General features: G+C 44.8%; 1 protein-coding gene across 1 annotated transcript in view; it reads left to right on the top strand.

Annotated features, from left to right (window-relative positions):
- atm (ATM serine/threonine kinase) overlaps window positions 1-19,632 on the top strand; it is a 52,289-nt gene that overhangs the window by 27,371 nt on the left and 5,286 nt on the right. Inside the window, exons 47-62 of the mRNA XM_023979305.2 lie at window positions 7,468-7,635; window positions 7,755-7,874; window positions 8,035-8,252; window positions 8,482-8,689; window positions 8,893-9,018; window positions 9,142-9,282; window positions 9,447-9,585; window positions 10,245-10,327; window positions 10,537-10,677; window positions 12,035-12,151; window positions 12,477-12,626; window positions 12,720-12,885; window positions 13,016-13,102; window positions 13,209-13,323; window positions 13,433-13,496; window positions 13,628-13,776. Of these exons, the coding sequence (XP_023835073.1) occupies window positions 7,468-7,635; window positions 7,755-7,874; window positions 8,035-8,252; window positions 8,482-8,689; window positions 8,893-9,018; window positions 9,142-9,282; window positions 9,447-9,585; window positions 10,245-10,327; window positions 10,537-10,677; window positions 12,035-12,151; window positions 12,477-12,626; window positions 12,720-12,885; window positions 13,016-13,102; window positions 13,209-13,323; window positions 13,433-13,496; window positions 13,628-13,776 (2,192 nt within the window). The remainder of the gene's footprint in view (window positions 1-7,467; window positions 7,636-7,754; window positions 7,875-8,034; window positions 8,253-8,481; window positions 8,690-8,892; window positions 9,019-9,141; window positions 9,283-9,446; window positions 9,586-10,244; window positions 10,328-10,536; window positions 10,678-12,034; window positions 12,152-12,476; window positions 12,627-12,719; window positions 12,886-13,015; window positions 13,103-13,208; window positions 13,324-13,432; window positions 13,497-13,627; window positions 13,777-19,632) is intronic.

Raw genomic sequence — 19,632 nt, 5'->3', positions numbered from 1 at the left:
ATCTATGTGGTGACTTATTAGGCTTATGTGAGTGACTATATTGCGTACTCTATGTGAGTGACTTATTGGTCTCTATGTGAGTGACATATATTGGGTCTCTATGTGAGTGACTATATTGGTCTCTATGTGAGTGACTATATTGTCTCTATGTGAGTGACTTAGATGTGCGTCTTGTGTAGGTGACTATATTGGTCTCTATGAGTGACTATATTGGTCTCATGTGAGATGTCTATTGTGCTATATGTGCTTGACTATATGGCTCCTATGTGAGTGACTATATTGGTCTCGTGAGTGCTGTGAGTGACTATATTGGTCTCTGTTGTGAGTGACTATTTGGTCTTATGTGTGGTGACATATTGGTCTCTATGTGTGAGTGACTATATTGGTCTCTATGTTGTGAGTGACTATATCGGTCCTATGTGTGAGTGACTATACGTCTATGTGTGAGTGACTATTACGGTCTCTTGTGTGAGTGACTATATCGGTCTCTATGTGAGTGACTATATCGGTCTCTATGTGTGAGTGATATATCGGTCTCACATGTGTGAGTGACTATATCGGTCTCTATGTGTGAGTGACTATACGGTCTCTATGTGTGAGTGACTATATCGGTCTCTATGTGTGAGTGACTATATCGGTCTCTATGTGTGAGTGACTATATCGGTCTCTTGTTGAGTGAGTATATCATGGTCTCTATGTGTGAGTGACTATATCGGTCTCTATGGTGAGTGACTATATCGGTCTCTAGTTGTAGTGTATGCTATATCGGTCTCTATGTGTGAGTGACTATATCGGTCTCTATTGTTGAGTGACTATATGTGCTCTATGTGTGAGGACTATATGTGCTCCCCTTCGACCCATGTGTCGTCTGTCTATACCGCTGTGCCCTTTTCACCCCTGTGCGTCCTCACCCCTCCCCAGCTGGCAGAGCGGGCAGTTTTCCAGATGAAGCAGCATGGCGGAGGAGGGGGGCGGCTCCACAGCGTCGTCATGGCAGCTGGAGGAGGCCCAGGTGTTTTGGGCGAAGGGAGAGCAGGGTCTTGCTCTGGGGCTTACTGAGACAGATGATCACACTCTGGAGGCAGGTCAGTGGGAGTCAGTCTACATGTTACACTCTAGTCTTGGGGACAGGGATTTTGTTGACCAGGGAAAAACTCTAGGCCTATAATAGAGCTTAATTTTGTTCCTTTTGTCTTGGCCAGGTTAACTTTAACCCTGCCCTGGTGCCGTGTGTCACGGAGTGCCTGAGGCTGTGTGGAAACTGGCTGGCAGAGACGTGCGCTGGAGAGCCCTGGGGTCATCCTGGAGAGTACCTGGAGAGGGTAAAACTAAGGCCATAGTAGTATAATCCACTCCTTGGGCACAGTTTGATCTATAGTGTGTGACTGTCTGGGTCTGTGTGTGTGTCGGTGACTGTCTGGGTCGGTGTGTGACTGTCTGGGTCTGTGTGTGTTGCCTCCTGTAGGCAGTGGAGGTGATCGGGGCCATGCGATAGGTTCAGACACCAAGCTGCAGAGCCAGAGGACGCAGGCCTTCCTGTCCCTGCCAGGTTCTCAGATGCCCAGTACCAGGGCATTGATAACTACATGAAGTCATCTGAGTTTGAGAACAAACAGGTCTGCTGGAGAAGGCCAAGGAGGAGGTGGACTTGATGAGGGAGGCGCAAGGTCGGCACCAACAGGTCACGACAACTCACAGCAGAGAATGAGAGCACTGTTAACCTTGTGTGGATTTGAATCAGCTTGTTTTTATGCAGGTACACCGGCTGAGTGTAGGTGACAGATGCTGAAAGAGAGTTGGCCCCGAGCTGTTGTGAAGATTTATTTTCCACTGTCCTCTCTGCTCAATACCTACTGTGTGGTGTGTGTTATGATATTTCCAACTCCCTCTCCCTGTCTCTCCAGGTACACTGAAGGTGCAGAGGGAGTTGGAGCTGGATGAGAGGGCTCTGTCCAACCTGCAGGCTGACAGAAGGAGGTTCCTGTGTAAGGCGTGGAGAACTACATCCATTGTCTGGAGCAGGGTGAGGAGCACGACACCTGGGTGTTCCGCCTGGCCTCACTGTGGCTGGAGAACGCTGACGTCAAGATAGTCAACGACATGATGAAGGTGAGTTAGTGATATCACACTAACTAACATCCCCAAACACTCACTACATTGATACAATATTGTTTGTTGCACATATTTGTTTAGTCTGGGCTCCATTTCCAAACTGAAATCTCTGTTTGATCCCAGGCTACCTGGATTAGTGTGTCTTCCCTTCACATGAGAGAAACTACAATTTGTTTGACTATTTCTTGTGCTTCAGGGAGGTGTGAACAGGATCCCGTCCTATAAGTTTCTGCCTCTCATGTACCAGCTGGCTGCCCGCATGGGACCAAAATGTCTGCTACAGTGGCAGAGATGTGGGCTTCCATGGTGTTCTCAATGAAGTGAGACTTCAATATGTTTCATAGGCAACAAAGTCTGTTTGAACTATAGAGTTGTCTTCCTCAGCTAGCATGTTTCCATCTATCCATCCATACATCTGTTCATCCATCCTTCCATCACAGCTGATCTGCCTGTCGTGTCTGGAGCACCCTCACCACACCCTCTTCATCATCCTGGCTCTGGGCAACGCTAACAAGGACGAGAGCGTTCTCCCGCAGCGCCTGTCCAAGAGCACCCCCGCCATTCCTCCCAACTGGACCTGGTAGGCCCAACACCTCGCTAAACACTGCCAATAAAAGAAAGAGGGAACTGGGTCTCTTTACTGTGTGCATGACCTGTTACTGTCTTGTTGGAATTCTCTTAGGAACTGAGTTAGTTTTTAGTGTGTGTCGCGTGAGAATGAAGGAAAGATGTGATGTCTTGTAGGAGCGGTCTGAGGTGGCCCAGAGGATAATGAACAAGATCAGAGGAAGAGAGCTCAGATGATCAGAGGCATAGAGGTCCTCTGTGATGCCTACATCACTCTGGCCTACATGGACGCCAGTCGACACAAGACAGAGAAAAGTGAGTGACAATGGCACACTCCTTACAGCACTGAACACAGCATATCAAATCAAAGGTATTTATATAGCCCTTCGTACATCAGGCTGATATCTCAAATGTGCTGTAGAAAACCAGCTCTAAAACCCCCAGCAAGCATGCAGTGTAGAAGCACATGTCACCTGCATCCCACTGCTGACTTGCTCTGAAGCAGGGTTGGTCCTGGTCGCTCCCTGGATGGAGACCTGATGCGGCTGGAAAGTAGTGTTGGAGGGCAGTAGAAGACTCTTTTCTCTGGGTCTAAAAAAAAGGTACCAGGGCAGTGATTGGGGACATTGCCCTGTGTAGTTGGATGAGACATTAAACGGGTGTCCTGACTATGTGGTCACTAAAAGATCCCATGGCACTTACGTAAGAGTAGGGGTGTTAACCTGTGTGTCCTGGCCCTCATACCGTCATGGAGCTTCTAATCATTCCCTGCTTCCAATGGTTTATTCATCCCCCCTCCTCTCCCTGTAAAACTATTCCCAGGTCGTTGCTGTAAATGAGAATATGTTTCTCGAGTCAATTTACCTAAATAAAATTAAAAACACAACCACCTTCATGAATGACTACCTATTTTTCCACATGCTAATGTGTTTGTGAAGTTAGATGTACCTTTGTTCCTCTGTAGAACCATCCTCATCCCCTCTGACCAGCCCATCATGCAGTTAAAAACCTAGATGATGTCATCATTCCTACAATGGAGTCAAGGTAGAATGGTTTGATCATCTGTGTGGATCCCTCACTAGTCGATCACCTGACATAAAGATTTTTGTTATGCAATAGGATGTTTTGCAGCTTTGGATATTAGTGTTTGCACTGTAATGTATGTATATACCATGTCACACCCATGGGCTATGCTTTGAAAAGAGCGATGTAAGAAGACGTTTGTGTCCATATTGGTCTTCTGTTTTAACAGGTGGACCCCTCGGGTAAATATGACAAAGCCTGGTGAACCATCAAGTCCTTCAAGCCTCCACTTTCACCTGGCCGGAGGGGTCAACCTGCCCAAGATCATTGACTGTGTGGGTCAGACGGGAAGAGCAGACGACAACTGGTCAAGTGAAGAATGAACTGTGAACCATAGATTTATATCGCTGTTCGCCCCTGCAAGTCAATTGTGTGAGTAAACTGTGTGTTTCAAATGCAATTCAAATCAAATTTATTTATATAGCCCTTCGTACATCAGCTGATATCTCAAAGTGCTGTACAGAAACCCAGCCTAAAAACCCAAACAAGCAAGAATGCAGGTGTAGAAGCACGGTGCTAGGAAAAAACTCCCTAGAAAGGCCAAAACCTAGGAATAACCTAGAGAGGAACCAGGCTATGAGGGGTGGCCAGTCATCTTCTGGCTGTGCCGGGTGGAGATTATAACAGAACATGCCAAGATGTTAAATGTTCATAAATGACCAGCATGGTCAAATAATAATATCACAGTGGTTGTCGAGGTGCCAGCCCTCAGGAGTAAATGTCATTGGCTTTTCATAGCCGATCATTTTAAGAGTATCTCTACGCTCCTGCGGTCTCTAGAGAGTTGAAAACAGCAGGTCTGGGACAGGTAGCACATCCGGTGAACAGGTCAGGGTTCCATAGCCGCAGGCAGAACAGTTGAAACTGGAAGCAGCAGGCACGGCCAGTGGACTGGGGACAGCAAGGAGTCATCATGTCAGGTCGTCCTGATGGCATGATGTCCTAGGGCTCAGGTCCTCCGAGAGAGAGAAAGAAAGAGAGAATTAGAGAGAGCATACTTAAATTCACAACAGGACACCGATAACGGAGAAGTACTCCAGATTATAACAACTGACCCTAGCCCCCCGACACCATAAAACTAATGCAGCATAAATACTGGAGGCTGAGACAGGAGGGGTCAGGAGATTCAAAGCATTTCCCGATCCTTTGAAGGGAAATCCACTGCCTTGTGTACCTAAGCCATGTCAAAAGACAATAGAGGACTTGAGGTTCTCGTTGTGGGTTCAGTTATTTTCCATGTTGGCCTGAGGGTAATTATTGATCCCCTATGTTTAGTCTAACAAATAAACACTATCCAGTGCTTTGTTCCTCTATGAGTGTGTTCTTTAGGGAACTGTTCACATTTTGTTTATTGCTGGGGAAACTTCTCACTCCCAGTCTAATAAATGCACAGTCAAGATGTTGGAGTTCATGATGAAATAAACAGATTAGCTCATGCAAAATGCCAAGAGGAATCAGTCTTGAAATACTTAGCCTGAGTCCTGGAAAAAATATGGGTATATTAGACCGTTTTCTGACGTTCTTTTTGCAAATTCACTCAACATAGCATGTGGCAGTGCACCCATCACACAAACTCTATAGAGAATTGGTCAGTTCCGGTTGTAGTGTTTTATTTTGATATTATGTAGTTTGTTACCCACCTGTGACCTTTGCCCCTCTGTATCCTCAGGGCCAGGATGACCTGCGCAGGATGCTGTGATGCAGCAGGTGTTCCACATGTGTTCTATGCTGCTGCAGCAACACTGAGAACGCAAGAGGAAACTCAACATCCGACGCTCAAAGTCACTCACTGCCCCATCTCCACAGCTCAACTTATTTAAATACATTTGCGGTACTGTAAATTGCTCTGTAGATGTTCTGTTTTGGCAGGGGGGGGTACGATTTTTTATTTATTTAATCTACTTACACAATAGACACTTAACATTTCACAGATAGATCCACGAGACAAAGTTTCTGTTAAATTACTCAGTTGACTATTCCTCATCATATCATTGTTATGTATATATGTAAAAATAATATACATTAACATATTCTTAAAGAGCTGTATCAATTTGTGGATGGAGTGATTGAGCCCCTGTCTCTGCCCCCAGGTGGTGCCCTTCTCCCAGCGTAGTGGTTCTAAATGTGCTCGGACCGTCCCTATAGGGATTTCCTCATTCCCACAAAAGGCGCTCACACACGCTTCTGCCCCCAAGACTGACCAGCATAACCTCCGGAAAAGATGATGGTGAGTCTCACTTTGACTCATTTATTCTTAGTCCACTTGATGGCTGAATTGTGTAGTACTGTAATTTCGTAGTAACATATTTTTTACTGTAGGAGTCCTCAGAGGCTTGGTTCCGTGGGAAGGACCAGGCTTCAGATGAGTGTTCAGAACTTCCGCCCTGTCTTCCGGTACTTCTGCATGGAGCGATTCCTGGACCCGGCGTGTGGCTGGAAAACGGCTGGCCTACAATCGCAGTGTGGCCACTTCCTCTCGTAACAAAACCTCACCTCTGCTCTCACCACAACACAATAGAATCATTACCATACCTACCACAATGTTTTTGGGCTATTCATCTGATGTACTTCAACACATTCTTCCTTTGTTTCTGTGTTTGTTCTCCTCAGTGGGCTACATTTGTTGGAACTGGGGGATAGGCACATTCAGACATCCTTATAGACGAACAGACAGCTGAACTTGCAGCATATGATTTGGGTAAGGGGATACTCATAATAGCTGTGTCTGACGATTAACATTTAGGAATAGTGTCTTGAGAACATTTTGTGTTAGGTTATTGTGTATGTAGCGTTTATCTCTCTTCGGTGTGTTAGCTTTGAACAGTGGCAAGATTCTCCTAACTCCTGAGGACTGTTCGCTTCAGGCTATCAGAGTATTGTGGATGGATGGGCTAACGGGGTGGAGGGCTTCATCAGAAGGTGAGCAGCAACGAGACCCAAATGCTAGATGAGCTATCTGATGATGATTTTATTTCAAGCAAAACATTTTTTTTATCAGGATAATAAATTATTTCTGTGTTCAATCTCTTACCATTCAGATGTTGAGAAGACCTGGAGGTCGATGAAGAGAGTTCACAAGCCTTGCTGACGAAATTGTAGAGGTATAAACTACAAACAGATATACACAACACAGCATTACTGTTCACATTCATCAATTGTCTGTTGTGAGCTTGGAGATGTGATTTTCGATTTTTTTACATGGTTTATGTGATAACTCCTGCTATTCTTTGCCCGTGGTGTAGGTACTGCTGTACGACCCTCTGTTGACTGGACCATAATCCCCTCTCAGCCTTCTACCTGCCAGCAGCAGCATGATGAGCAGGCTGAGCTCAGGGCACGCTCAACTCTACCACTGGGGGACCATCCTGGAGGCCCACCGCCAAGTCCAAGGTACTCTTTCGAGTACCTAAACCCCCACATCGGGGTCTCTGTCTCACATAGTATCCATCAATGGAATCATAGTGCCTGAGAGTACACTCTCAGTCCTGTACTCAGTCCATCCCCAGGATGTTATCACCAATCCCTCCACAGTGCATCTCTCTCTTTTTTTGGTCTCTATGTGTGAGTGACTATATCGGTCTCTATGTGTGAGTGACTATATTGGTCTCTATGTGTGAGTGACTATATAGTGCCCCCCTCACCCCTGTGTCGTCTGTCTTACCGCTGTGCCCTTTTCACCCCTGTGCCGTCCTCACCCCTCCCCAGCTGGCAGAGCGGGCAGTTTTCCAGATGAAGCAGCATGGCGGAGGAGGGGGGCGGGGCTCCACAGCGTCGTCATGGCAGCTGGAGGAGGCCCAGGTGTTTTGGGCGAAGGGAGAGCAGGGTCTTGCTCTGGGGCTACTGAGACAGATGATCCACACTCTGGAGGAGCAGGTCAGTGGGAGTCAGTCTACATGTTAACTACTCAGTCTTGGGGACAGGAGTTTTTGTTGACCAGGGAAAAACTCTAGGCCTATAACTAGAGCTTAATTTTGTTCCTTTGTCTTGGCCAGGTTAACTTTAACCCTGCCCTGGTGCCGGTGTTCACGGAGTGCCTGAGGCTGTGTGGAAACTGGCTGGCAGAGACGTGCCTGGAGAGCCCTGGGGTCATCCTGGAGAAGTACCTGGAGAGGGTAAAACTAAGGCCCATATAGTATAATCCACTCCTTGGGCACAGTTGATCTATAGTGTGTGACTGTCTGGGTCTGTGTGTGTGTGACTGTCTGGGTCTGGGTCTGTGTGACTGTCTGGGTCTGTGTGACTGTCTGGGTCTGTGTGTTTGACCTCCTGTAGGCAGTGGAGGTGATCGAGGGCCATGCGATAGGTTCAGACACCAAGCTGCAGAGCCAGAGGACGCAGGCCTTCCTGTCCCTGGCCAGGTTCTCAGATGCCCAGTACCAGGGCATTGATAACTACATGAAGTCATCTGAGTTTGAGAACAAACAGGCTCTGCTGGAGAAGGCCAAGGAGGAGGTGGACTTGATGAGGGAGCGCAAGGTCGGCACCAACAGGTCAGACACAAACTCACAGCAGAGAATGAGAGCACTGTTAACCTTGTGTGGATTTGAATCAGCTTGTTTTATGCAGGTTCTACACCGGCTGAGTGTAGGTGACAGATGCTGAAAGAGAGTTGGCCTCCGAGCTGTTGTGAAGATTTTATTTTCCACTGTCCTCTCTGCTCAATACCTACTGTGTGTGTGTGTGTATGATATTCCAACTCCCTCTCCCTGTCTCTCCCAGGTACACAGTGAAGGTGCAGAGGGAGTTGGAGCTGGATGAGAGGGCTCTGTCCAACCTGCAGGCTGACAGAAGGAGGTTCCTGTGTAAGGCTGTGGAGAACTACATCCATTGTCTGGAGCAGGGTGAGGAGCACGACACCTGGGTGTTCCGCCTGGCCTCACTGTGGCTGGAGAACGCTGACGTCAAGATAGTCAACGACATGATGAAGGTGAGTTAGTGATATCACACTAACTAACATCCCCCAAACACTCACTACATTGATACAATATTGTTTGTTGCACTATTTGTTTAGTCTGGGCTCCATTCCAAACTGAAATKTCTCTGTTTGGATCCCAGGCTACCTGGCATTAGTGTGTCTTCCCATTCACATGAGAGAAACTACAATTTGTTTGACTATTTCTTGTGCTTCAGGGAGGTGTGAACAGGATCCCGTCCTATAAGTTTCTGCCTCTCATGTACCAGCTGGCTGCCCGCATGGGGACCAAAATGTCTGCTACAGTGGCAGAGGATGTGGGCTTCCATGGTGTTCTCAATGAGGTGAGACTTCAATATGTTTCAATAGGCAACAGAAGTCTGTTTGAACTATAGAGTTGTCTTCCTCAGCTTAGCATGTTTCCATCTATCCATCCATACATCTGTTCATCCATCCTTCCATCACAGCTGATCTGCCTGTCGTGTCTGGAGCACCCTCACCACACCCTCTTCATCATCCTGGCTCTGGTCAACGCTAACAAGGACGAGAGCTTCTCCCGCAGCCGCCTGTCCAAGAGCACCCCGCGCCATTCCTCCCAACTGGACCTGGTAGGCCCAACACCTCGCTAAACACTGCCAATAAAAGAAAGAGGGAACTGGGTCTCTTTACTGTGTGCATGACCTGTTACRGTCTTGTTGGAATTCTCTTAGGAACTGAGTTAGTTTTTAGTGTGTGTCGCGTGAGAATGAAGGAAAGATGTGATGTCTTGTAGGAGCGGTCTGAGGTGGCCCAGAGGATAATGAACAAGATCAGGAAGAAGAGAGCTCAGATGATCAGAGGCATAGAGGTCCTCTGTGATGCCTACATCACTCTGGCCTACATGGACGCCAGTCGACACAAGACAGAGAAAAGTGAGTGACAATGGCACACTCCTTACAMCACTGAACACAGCATATCAAATCAAATGTATTTATATAGCCCTTCGTACATCAGCTGATATCTCAAAGTGCTGTACAGAAACCAGCCTAAAACCCCAAACAGCAAGCAATGCAGGTGTAGAAGCACATGTCACCCTGCATCCCACTGCTGACTTGCCTCTGAAGCAGGGTTGGTCCTGGTCGCTCCCTGGATGGGAGACCTGATGCTGCTGGAAGTAGTGTTGGAGGGCCAGTAGAAGGCACTCTTTTCTCTGGTCTAAAAAAAGGTACCAGGGCAGTGATTGGGGACATTGCCCTGTGTAGTTTGGATGAGACATTAAACGGGTGTCCTGACTATMTGGTCACTAAAAGATCCCATGGCACTTARCGTAAGAGTAGGGGTGTTAACCTTGGTGTCCTGGCCCTCATACCGTCATGGAGCTTCTAATCATTCCCTGCTTCCAATTGGTTTATTCATCCCCCCTCCTCTCCCCTGTAACTATTCCCCAGGTCGTTGCTGTAAATGAGAATATTTTCTCAGTCAATTTACCTAAATAAAATTAAAAAACACAACCACCTTCATGAATGACTACCTAGTTTTTACCACATGCTAATGTGTTTGTGAAGTTATTGTACCTTGTGTTCCTCTGTAGAAGCCATCCTCATCCCCTCTGACCAGCCCATCATGCAGATAAAGAACCTAGATGATGTCATCATTCCTACAATGGAGATCAAGGTAGAGAATGGGTTTGATCATCTGTGGATCCCTCACTAGTCGATCACCTGACATAAGGGGATTTTTGTTATGCAATAGGATGTTTTGCAGCCAGTTTGTATAGTGTTTGCACTGTAATGTATGTATATACCATGTCACACCCATGGCATGCTTTGAAAAGGGATGTAAGAAGGACTTGTGTCCGTCCATATTGGTCTCTGTTTTAACAGGTGGACCCCTCGGGTAAATATGACAACCTGGTGACCATCAAGTCCTTCAAGCCTCACTTTCACCTGGCCGGAGGGGTCAACCTGCCCAAGATCATTGACTGTGTGGGATCAGACGGGAAGAGCAGACGACAACTGGTCAAGGTGAGATGAACTGTGAACCATAGATTTATATCGCTGTTCCCCCTGCAAGTCATTGTGTGAGTAAACTGTGTGTTCAATGCAATTCAAATCAAATTTATTTATATAGCCCTTCGTACATCAGCTGATATCTCAAAGTGCTGTACAGAAACCCAGCCTAAAACCCCAAACAGCAAGCAATGCAGGTGTAGAAGCACGGTGGCTAGGAAAAACTCCCTAGAAAGGCCAAAACCTAGGAAGAAACCTAGAGAGGAACCAGGCTATGAGGGGTGGCCAGTCATCTTCTGGCTGTGCCGGGTGGAGATTATAACAGAACATGGCCAAGATGTTCAAATGTTCATAAATGATCAGCATGGTCAAATAATAATAATCACAGTGGTTGTCGAGGGTGCAGCACCTCAGGAGTAAATGTCAGTTGGCTTTTCATAGCCGATCATTTAAGAGTATCTCTACCGCTCCTGCGGTCTCTAGAGAGTTGAAAACAGCAGGTCTGGGACAGGTAGCACATCCGGTGAACAGGTCAGGGTTCCATAGCCGCAGGCAGAACAGTTGAAACTGGAGCAGCAGCACGGCCAGGTGGACTGGGGACAGCAAGGAGTCATCATGTCAGGTCGTCCTGAGGCATGGTCCTAGGGCTCAGGTCCTCCGAGAGAGAGAAAGAAAGAGAGAATTAGAGAGAGCATACTTAKATTCACACAGGACACCGGATAAGACAGGAGAAGTACTCCAGATATAACAAACTGACCCTAGCCCCCCGACACATAAACTAATGCAGCATAAATACTGGAGGCTGAGACAGGAGGGGTCAGGAGATTCAAAGCATTTCCCGATCCTTTGAAGGGAAATCCACTGCCTTGTGTACCTAAGCCATGTCAAAGACAATAGAGGACTTGAGGTTCTGTTGTGGGTTCAGTTATTTTCCATGTTGGCCTGAGGGTAATTATTGATCCCCTATGTTTCTAGTCTAACAAATAAACACTATCCAGTGCTTTGTTCCTCATGAGTGTGTTCTTTAGGGAACTGTTCACATTTTGTTTATTTGCTGGAAAACTTSTCACTCCCAGTCTAATAAATGCACAGTCAAGATGTTGGAGTTTCATGATGAAATAACAGATTAGCTCATGCAAAATGCCAAGAAGGAATCAGTCTTGAAATACTTACCTGATGGTCCTGGAAAAAAATATTTGGTATATTAGACCGTTTTCTGACGTTCTTTTTTYGCAAATTCACTCAACATAGCATGTGGCAGTGCACCCATCACACAAACTCTATAGAGAATTGGTCAGTTCCGGTGTAGTGTTTTATTTTGATATTATGTAGTTTGTTACCACCTGTGACCTTTGCCCCTCTGTATCCTCAGGGCCAGGATGACCTGCGGCAGGATGCTGTGATGCAGCAGGTGTTCCACATGTGTTCTATGCTGCTGCAGCGCAACACTGAGACACGCAAGAGGAAACTCAACATCCGACGCTACAAGGTCACTCACTGCCCCASTCTCACAGCTCAACTTATTTAAATACATTTGCCGGTACTGTAAATTGCTCTGTAGAAGAGTTTCTGTTTTGGGAGGGGGGGGGTACGATTTTTTATTTATTTTTAATCTACTTACACAATAGACAACTTAACATTTCACAGACATAGATCCACAAGAGACAAGGTTCTGTTAAATTACTCAGTTGACTATTCCTCATCATATCATTGTTATGTTATATGTAAAAATACATATACATATACATATTCTTAAGGAGCTGTTATCAATTTTGGTGGATGGGAGTGATTGAGGCCCCTGTCTCTGCCCCCAGGTGGTGCCCTTCTCCCAGCGTAGTGGGGTTCTAGAATGGTGCTCGGGGACCGTCCCTATAGGGGATTTCCTCATAGACCCACAAAAGGGCGCTCACACACGCTTCTGCCCCCAAGACTGGACCAGCATAACCTGCCGGAAAAAGATGATGGTGAGTCTCACTTTGACTCATTTATTCTTAGTCCCTTGATGGCTGAATTGTGTAGTACTGTAATTTCGTAGTAACATATTGTTTTTACTGTAGGAGTCTCAGAGGCTTGGTTCCGATGGGAAGACCCAGGCTTTCAGTGAGGTGTGTCAGAACTTCCGCCCTGTCTTCCGGTACTTCTGCATGGAGCGATTCCTGGACCCGGCAGTGTGGCTGGAAAAACGGCTGGCCTACACTCGCAGTGTGGCCACTTCCTCCATCGGTACAAACACCATCACCTCTGCTCTCCACAACACAATASAATCATTACCATACCTACACAATGTTTTGGGGCTATTCATCTGATGTACTTCAACACATTCTTCCTTTGTTTCTGTGTTTGTTCTCCTCAGTGGGCTACATTGTTGGACTGGGGGATAGGCACATTCAGAACATCCTTATAGACGAACAGACAGCTGAACTGGTGCATATTGATTTGGGTAAGGAGGATACTCATAATAGCTGTGTCTGAGTTAACATTTGAGGAARGTGTCTTGAGAACATTTTGGGTTAGGTATTTGGTGTAATGCGTTTATCTCTCTTCAGGTGTAGCGTTTGAACAGGGCAAGATTCTCCCAACTCCTGAGACTGTTCCCTTCAGGCTATCCAGAGATATTGTGGATGGGATGGGCATAACGGGGGTGGAGGGCGTTTTCAGAAGGTGAGCAGACAACGAGACCCAATGRAGATAGATCTGGATGGATTTTATTCAAGCAAAACATTTTTTTTATCAGGATATAATTTTTACTGTGTTCATCTCTACCATTCAGATGCTGTGAGAAGACCATGGAGGTCATGAGGAGTTCACAAGAGTCCTTGCTGACTATTGTAGAGGTATAAACACAAACATATACACACACACAAATACTGTTCACATTCACTCAATGTCTGTATGTGAGCTTGGAGTGTATGTTCATTACATGTTTATGTGATAACTCCTGCTATTCCTTTGCCCTGTGGTGTAGGTACTGCTGTACGACCCTCTGTTTGACTGGACCATGAACCCTCTCAAGGCCTTCTACCTGCAGCAGCAGCATGATGAGCAGGCTGAGCTCCAGGCCACGCTCAACTCTACACTGGGGGGAGACATCCTGGAGGCCCACCGCAAGTCCAGGTACTCTTCAGTACTATAAACCCCCCACATCAGGGGTCTCTGCCTACTAGTATACCATCAAGTGGAATCATATGCCTGAGAGCARACTCTCAGTCCTGTCTCAGTCCTGATGTTACTCACCAAACCCTCCACATGCTTTTGAAACATCAAATCAAACTTTATTTGTCACATGCGCCTAATACAACTTAGTGACATACTTACTTACAAACCCTTAACTAACAATGCAGTTCAAGAAAGAGTTAWYAAAATATTGACCAAATAAACTAAAGTAAAAACGAATAAAAAGTAACACAATAAAATAACAATAACGGGGCTATATAGAGGTGGTACCGGTACATAGTCAATGTGCGGGGYTACAGGTTAGTCGAGGTAATTTGTACATGCAGGTAGGGGTAAAGTGACTATCTGGGGACCCATGCCAAATCTTGTCAGTCTCCTGAGGGTTAAAAGGCGTTGTCGTGCCCTCTTCACGACTGTCTTGGTGTGTTTGAACCATGATAGTTCATTGGTGATGTGGACACACTCTCGACCCGCTCCASTACAGCCCCGTCGATGTTAATGGGGACCTGTTCGGCCCGCCTTTTCCTGTAGTCCACAATCAGCTCCTTTGTCTTGCTCACAMTGAGGGAGAGGWTGTTGTCACTGACCTCCTCCCTATGGGTTGTCACGTTGTTGTCGGTGATCAGGCCTACCACTGTTGTGTCYTCAGCAAACTTAAAGATGGTGTTGGAGTCGTGTTTGGCAACGCAGTCGTGGGTGAACAGGGAGTACAGGAGGGGACTAATCACACACCCCTGASGAGCCCCAGTGTTGAGGATCAGCGTGGCAGACGTGTTGTTGCCTACACTTACCACCTGGGGGTGGCCCGTCAGGAAGTCCAGGATCCAGTTGCAGAGGGAGGTGTTTAGTCCCAGGGTCCTTAGCTTTGTGATGAGCTTTTTGGACACTATGGTGTTGAACGCTGAGCTGTAGTCAATGAACAGCATTCTCACATAGGTGTTCCTTGTGGACAGGTGGGAAAGAGCAGTATGGAGTGCGTTTCAAATTGTGTCATCTGTGTATCTGTTGGGGCGGTATGCAAATTGGAGTGGGTCTAGGGTATCCGGGATGATGCTGTTGATGTGAGCCATGACCAGTCTTTCAAAGCACTTCATGGCTACCGACATGAGTGCTACGGGGTGGTAATCACTTAGGCAGGTTATCTTTGCTTCCTTGGGCACAGGGACATGTGGAGTTTGGAGTGTGACTGTTTGAGGTTGTGGACAGGTGTCTTTTATACTGATAACAAGTTCAAACAGGTGCCATTAATACAGGTAACGAGTGGAGGACAGAGGAGCCTCTTAAGAATAAGTTACAGGTCGTGAAGCAGCCAGAAATCTTTGCTTGTTTGTAGGTGACCCAAATACTTATTTTTCCACCATAATTTGCAAAATAAATTCTATTAAAAATCTACCCAATGGTGGGTTTTCTGGATTTTTTTTCTCATTTGTCTGTCAATAGTTGAAGTGTACTATGATGAAAATTACAGGCCTCTCATCTTTTTAAGTGGGAGAACTTGCACAATTGGTGGCTGAACTAAATACTTTTTTGCCCCCGCCACTGTATTGGATATTGGCATCATAATGGTAGATTTGGATAGAAAACACTCTAAAGTTTTCAAAACTGTTAAAATGGTGTCTTGTGAGTATACAGAACTTGATTTGGCAGGTGAAAAACCTTCCATTCAGGAAGTAGTATTTTCTTTATTGGTTTTTGTAGTTTTCTATCAATGCCATACAAGCTAGTCCATTGACTTTAGGACTAAATTGCAGTTTTATGCCTGTTCCATAGATGTCAACAGTCTTCAGAAATTGTTTCAGGCCTGTTATTCTGAGAATGAAGAAGTAAGAGCAAGTCTGAATGAGTGGACCCTGGCCGGTGTACAGAGCCTTTTTTCCTGCGCGCAGACCGAGAGAGTGCGTTTTCTTGTTTACCTTTTAAATTGATGACGTTATTGTCCGGTTGAAATATTATCGATTATTTAGGTTAAAAACAACCTGAGGATTGAATATAAACATCGTTTGACATGTTTCTATGAACTTTACGGATACAATTTGGATTTTTTGTCTTCCTGTTTTGACTGCGTTTGAGCCTGTGGATTACTGAAGAAAACGCGCAAACAAAACYGATTTTTTTGCGTATAAAGAGACTTTATCGAACAAAAAGAACATTTATTGAGTAAATGAATGTCTTCTGAGTGCAACCATATGAAGATCATCAAAGGTAAGGGATTAATTGTATCTCTCTTTCTAAATTGTGTAACTGTTCTACCTGGCTGGCTCTGTTTGTAATGATTTGTCTAGTGGGCTATGTTCTCAAATAATCGTAAGGTATGCTTTCGCCGTAAAGCATTTTTTAAATCTGACACCGTGGTTGGATTCACAAGCTTTAAACCTATGTAAAATATGTTTTGTTTTCTGAATTTTTATAATGAGTATTTCTGTATTTGAATTTGGCGCCCAGCAGTTTCACTGGCTGTTGAAGAGGTGGGACGCTACCGTCTCACGTGCCCAAGAGAGGTTAAACCAAATTGAACATGTTTCATTATTTATTTGAGGCTACATTGATTTTATTGATGTATTATATTAAGTTAAAATAAGTGTTCATTCAGTATTGTTGTAATTGTCATTATTACAAATAAAAAAATATAAAACAATCGGCCGATTTTGTCGGTATCGGCTTTTTTGGTCCTCCAATAATCGGTATCGGTATCGGCGTTGAAAAATCATAATCGGTCGACCTCTAATGCCTACTAGGGAGACCCAACAGTAAAGAAACTGGGTCCAATTCTAGATCAACACCTAGGATCTTTTCAATTTCTTGCAGAACACCAGAGCAGTATCTTTGTATTTTGGTACATGACCATAAAAAATGTGTTAGGGTGCCTGTATCAGTTTTGCATTTAAGACACTGAGGAGAAGAGGAAGAGGGGCTAAAAGCATGTCTGCGATTTGGGGATATATGCAATCTGTGTATTATTCTTAATTGGATTGCTCTAGTACGATTACATATAGATATTGTTTTTGCATATCTCCAAATGTCCTCCCACATCTCTTCGTCAATAGTAATAGACAATTCTTTCTCCCACACTTGTTTCACCCTCTGTGTTTCGACAGCAGAAAAGGACCTTAAAGCATCATAAAACAGACTTACAGACATTTTCCTTTGTGGGAAAAAAAAGCATTCTTTCAATGACAGACATATCATGGTCCCGTGTGGCTCACTTGGTAGAGCATGGCGCTTGCAACGCCAGGGTTGTGGGTTCATTCCCCACGGGGGGACCAGGATGAATATGTATGAACTTTCCAATTTGTAAGTCGCTCTGGATAAGAGCGTCAGCTAAATGACTTAAATGTAATGTAAATGTAAATATCAGGGTTACCAATTAAGGTGGTGCTCTTCATAATATAAGGTCTTACTTGTAGGAAGCGGAAAAAGTCCTGCTTTGGGAGTCGATATTTCTCGACCATCTGCTCAAATGACAATAAAATCTTATCAGCAAATAAGTCCTTTATGTATGTATTTATGTATGCCCTTATTAAGCCAAAAGTTAAAGCCAGCATCCAGCAATCCTGGACCAAAATCTGGGTTGTTAAGAATTGGGGTAAGAGCAGAGGTTAGTTTGGACCTTCCCAGGAAGCGTTGAACTGACCTCCATACTTTGAGTGTGTTAAGTGTAATAGGATTATTGCAGTGATCTTCTACAGACTTGAAACTTCTGAAAAATAAAAGATCCTGTAAGGGGTATTTTGAAAGAGAAGTCTCAATGTCTAACCAAATAGAGGAGTCATCGTTTGTGATCCAGTCAGAAATATAACATAGGTGGGCACACCACTGATAGAACCTGATATTGGGCAGATCCAAGCCACCCATAGAACTTGGCAGCTGCAATATTGCCATCTTAATTAAGTCTTGGCTTGCGTTTACTCCATATAAAGGAACTTAGCCATGCATTTACATCCTTTATTACCTTATTGGAGAGTAATACTGGGATCATTTGGATTGGGTAAAGTAGTCTAGGTAAAACGTTCATTTTCAAGAGGGATATTCTACCCAACCAAGAAATCGGGAGAGAGTTCCAGCGCTCCGGGATCCTGTCTTATTGTATCAAACAAGGGAACAAAATTAGCTTTGTACATTTGCTGGAATTTAGGAGTTACAAATATGCCCAGATACGTAAAACCTGAGGGAGACCATTTAAAAGGGAAGGGGGGAGAAGTATTAGGTACGAAGTGAAGGTTACCAAGTGGCATAGCCTCTGATTTAGTTAAGTTAATCTTGTAGCCTGAGAATTCACAGAATAATTCAATAATATTAATAAGAGATGTAGTTGAAGTCTTGGGACTAGAGACGAATATCAGGACAACATCAGCATACAAGCTTATTTTATGGTGAACATCACCAATGAGCAGCCCCTGTATAGCAGGCGTTACCCTGATGGCCTCGGCCAGTGGTTCCATAYCGAGTGRAAATAGGAGYGGGGACAAAYGYCAGCCCTGTCTGGTACCTCTGTATATAGAGAAGCTATTTGACCTTAGCCCATTAGTAAGGACAGCAGCCTGAGGATCATCATATAAAACTTTCACCCATTTTATAAAGTTGTCCCCTAGACCAAATTTATTTAGAGCAAAGAATAGGTAAGACCACTCCACACGATCAAATGCRWTCTCAGCATRTAGGGAGAGCACAAGACCATCKKTAGCACTTTGTTGGTAGGCTTGAATTACATTAAGAAMKRGCCTGACATTGTTSCATGACTTACGGRCCTTAATGAAGCKAGTTTGGTCTCCTTTCACAATTAYTGGCAGTGAGTKCTCTAATCTTGTGGCTAGAATTTTAGAAAGCAATTTTCTATCCACATTCAGAGGGGAAATTGGTCTGTACGAGGAACAAGACTCTGGACATTTTCCCTTTTTGAGAATAAGTGATATGTTGGCTTCTCTCTCAGCGTTTGAGGGAGCCTGGTCATTTGAAAATTAGTGTAAACATATTCGCATGGCTGTCAAGGGATCAGGCCATGGAACCTTTATAGAACTCACTACAAAACCGGTCTGGTCCTGGGGCCTTACATTTTGCAGATTCTTAACCTTGGAACAATTATCTCTTCCTCGGTAATAGAGCATTAGGGTGAGACCTCACGTGTTTCTCTGTTTCTTTCGAGATAGTGGGAGCTTAATCTTAGAAAATAATTTCTCCCATTATTTGGGGTGCATCATTTGCGGCAGTTCTGAGGCATAAAGGTTTGCATAAATGTCTTAAATTAGTCATTTATTCAAGTTATTTCGATATAATGATTGCCATCTCACGAATCAGTAATAGTAGCAATTGATGTGAGTCACTCCTCTTTTTTAGCTAGGTACGGGCCAAGTACTATTTCCTGGGCTTCATCGCCATGTTGCATATAGCTTGCCTGACAAATCAAATTTCTTTTCAGCGTCTGTGTTAGGAGAGAGTCCAACGGTTGATCTAAGAACTGAATATTTCCTCTTTAATAGGGCAGAGTGGGAGTTTTAATATGTCCTTCTCTTTAGTTCGCTAATTCACCCTCTAAGTTTTTGCGCTTTTCACGGCTTTTTTTTCCGGTCCTCTTAGTGGCTGTGTATGACATAATCAGACCCCTGGCGTACGGCTTCTACAGGTTTCCAAGGACGAGGGGGTTATCTTTGATTGAGAGTTAATGAGAAAAATGTTTAAACTCTGTAATAATATGTGTTGAATGTATGGTCTTTAAGGATGATTGTATTCAACAACCTCCAGTCTTGACAGATTGAATGCCGTTCAGTTTTAATGTCGCATGGATTACCTCCGGCATGAATC

Source organism: Salvelinus sp. IW2-2015, linkage group LG4p (genome assembly GCF_002910315.2).
Source record: "Salvelinus sp. IW2-2015 linkage group LG4p, ASM291031v2, whole genome shotgun sequence".
Classification (NCBI taxonomy): Eukaryota; Metazoa; Chordata; class Actinopteri; order Salmoniformes; family Salmonidae; genus Salvelinus; species Salvelinus sp. IW2-2015.
This window is presented reverse-complemented; position numbering and strand designations above follow the sequence as displayed.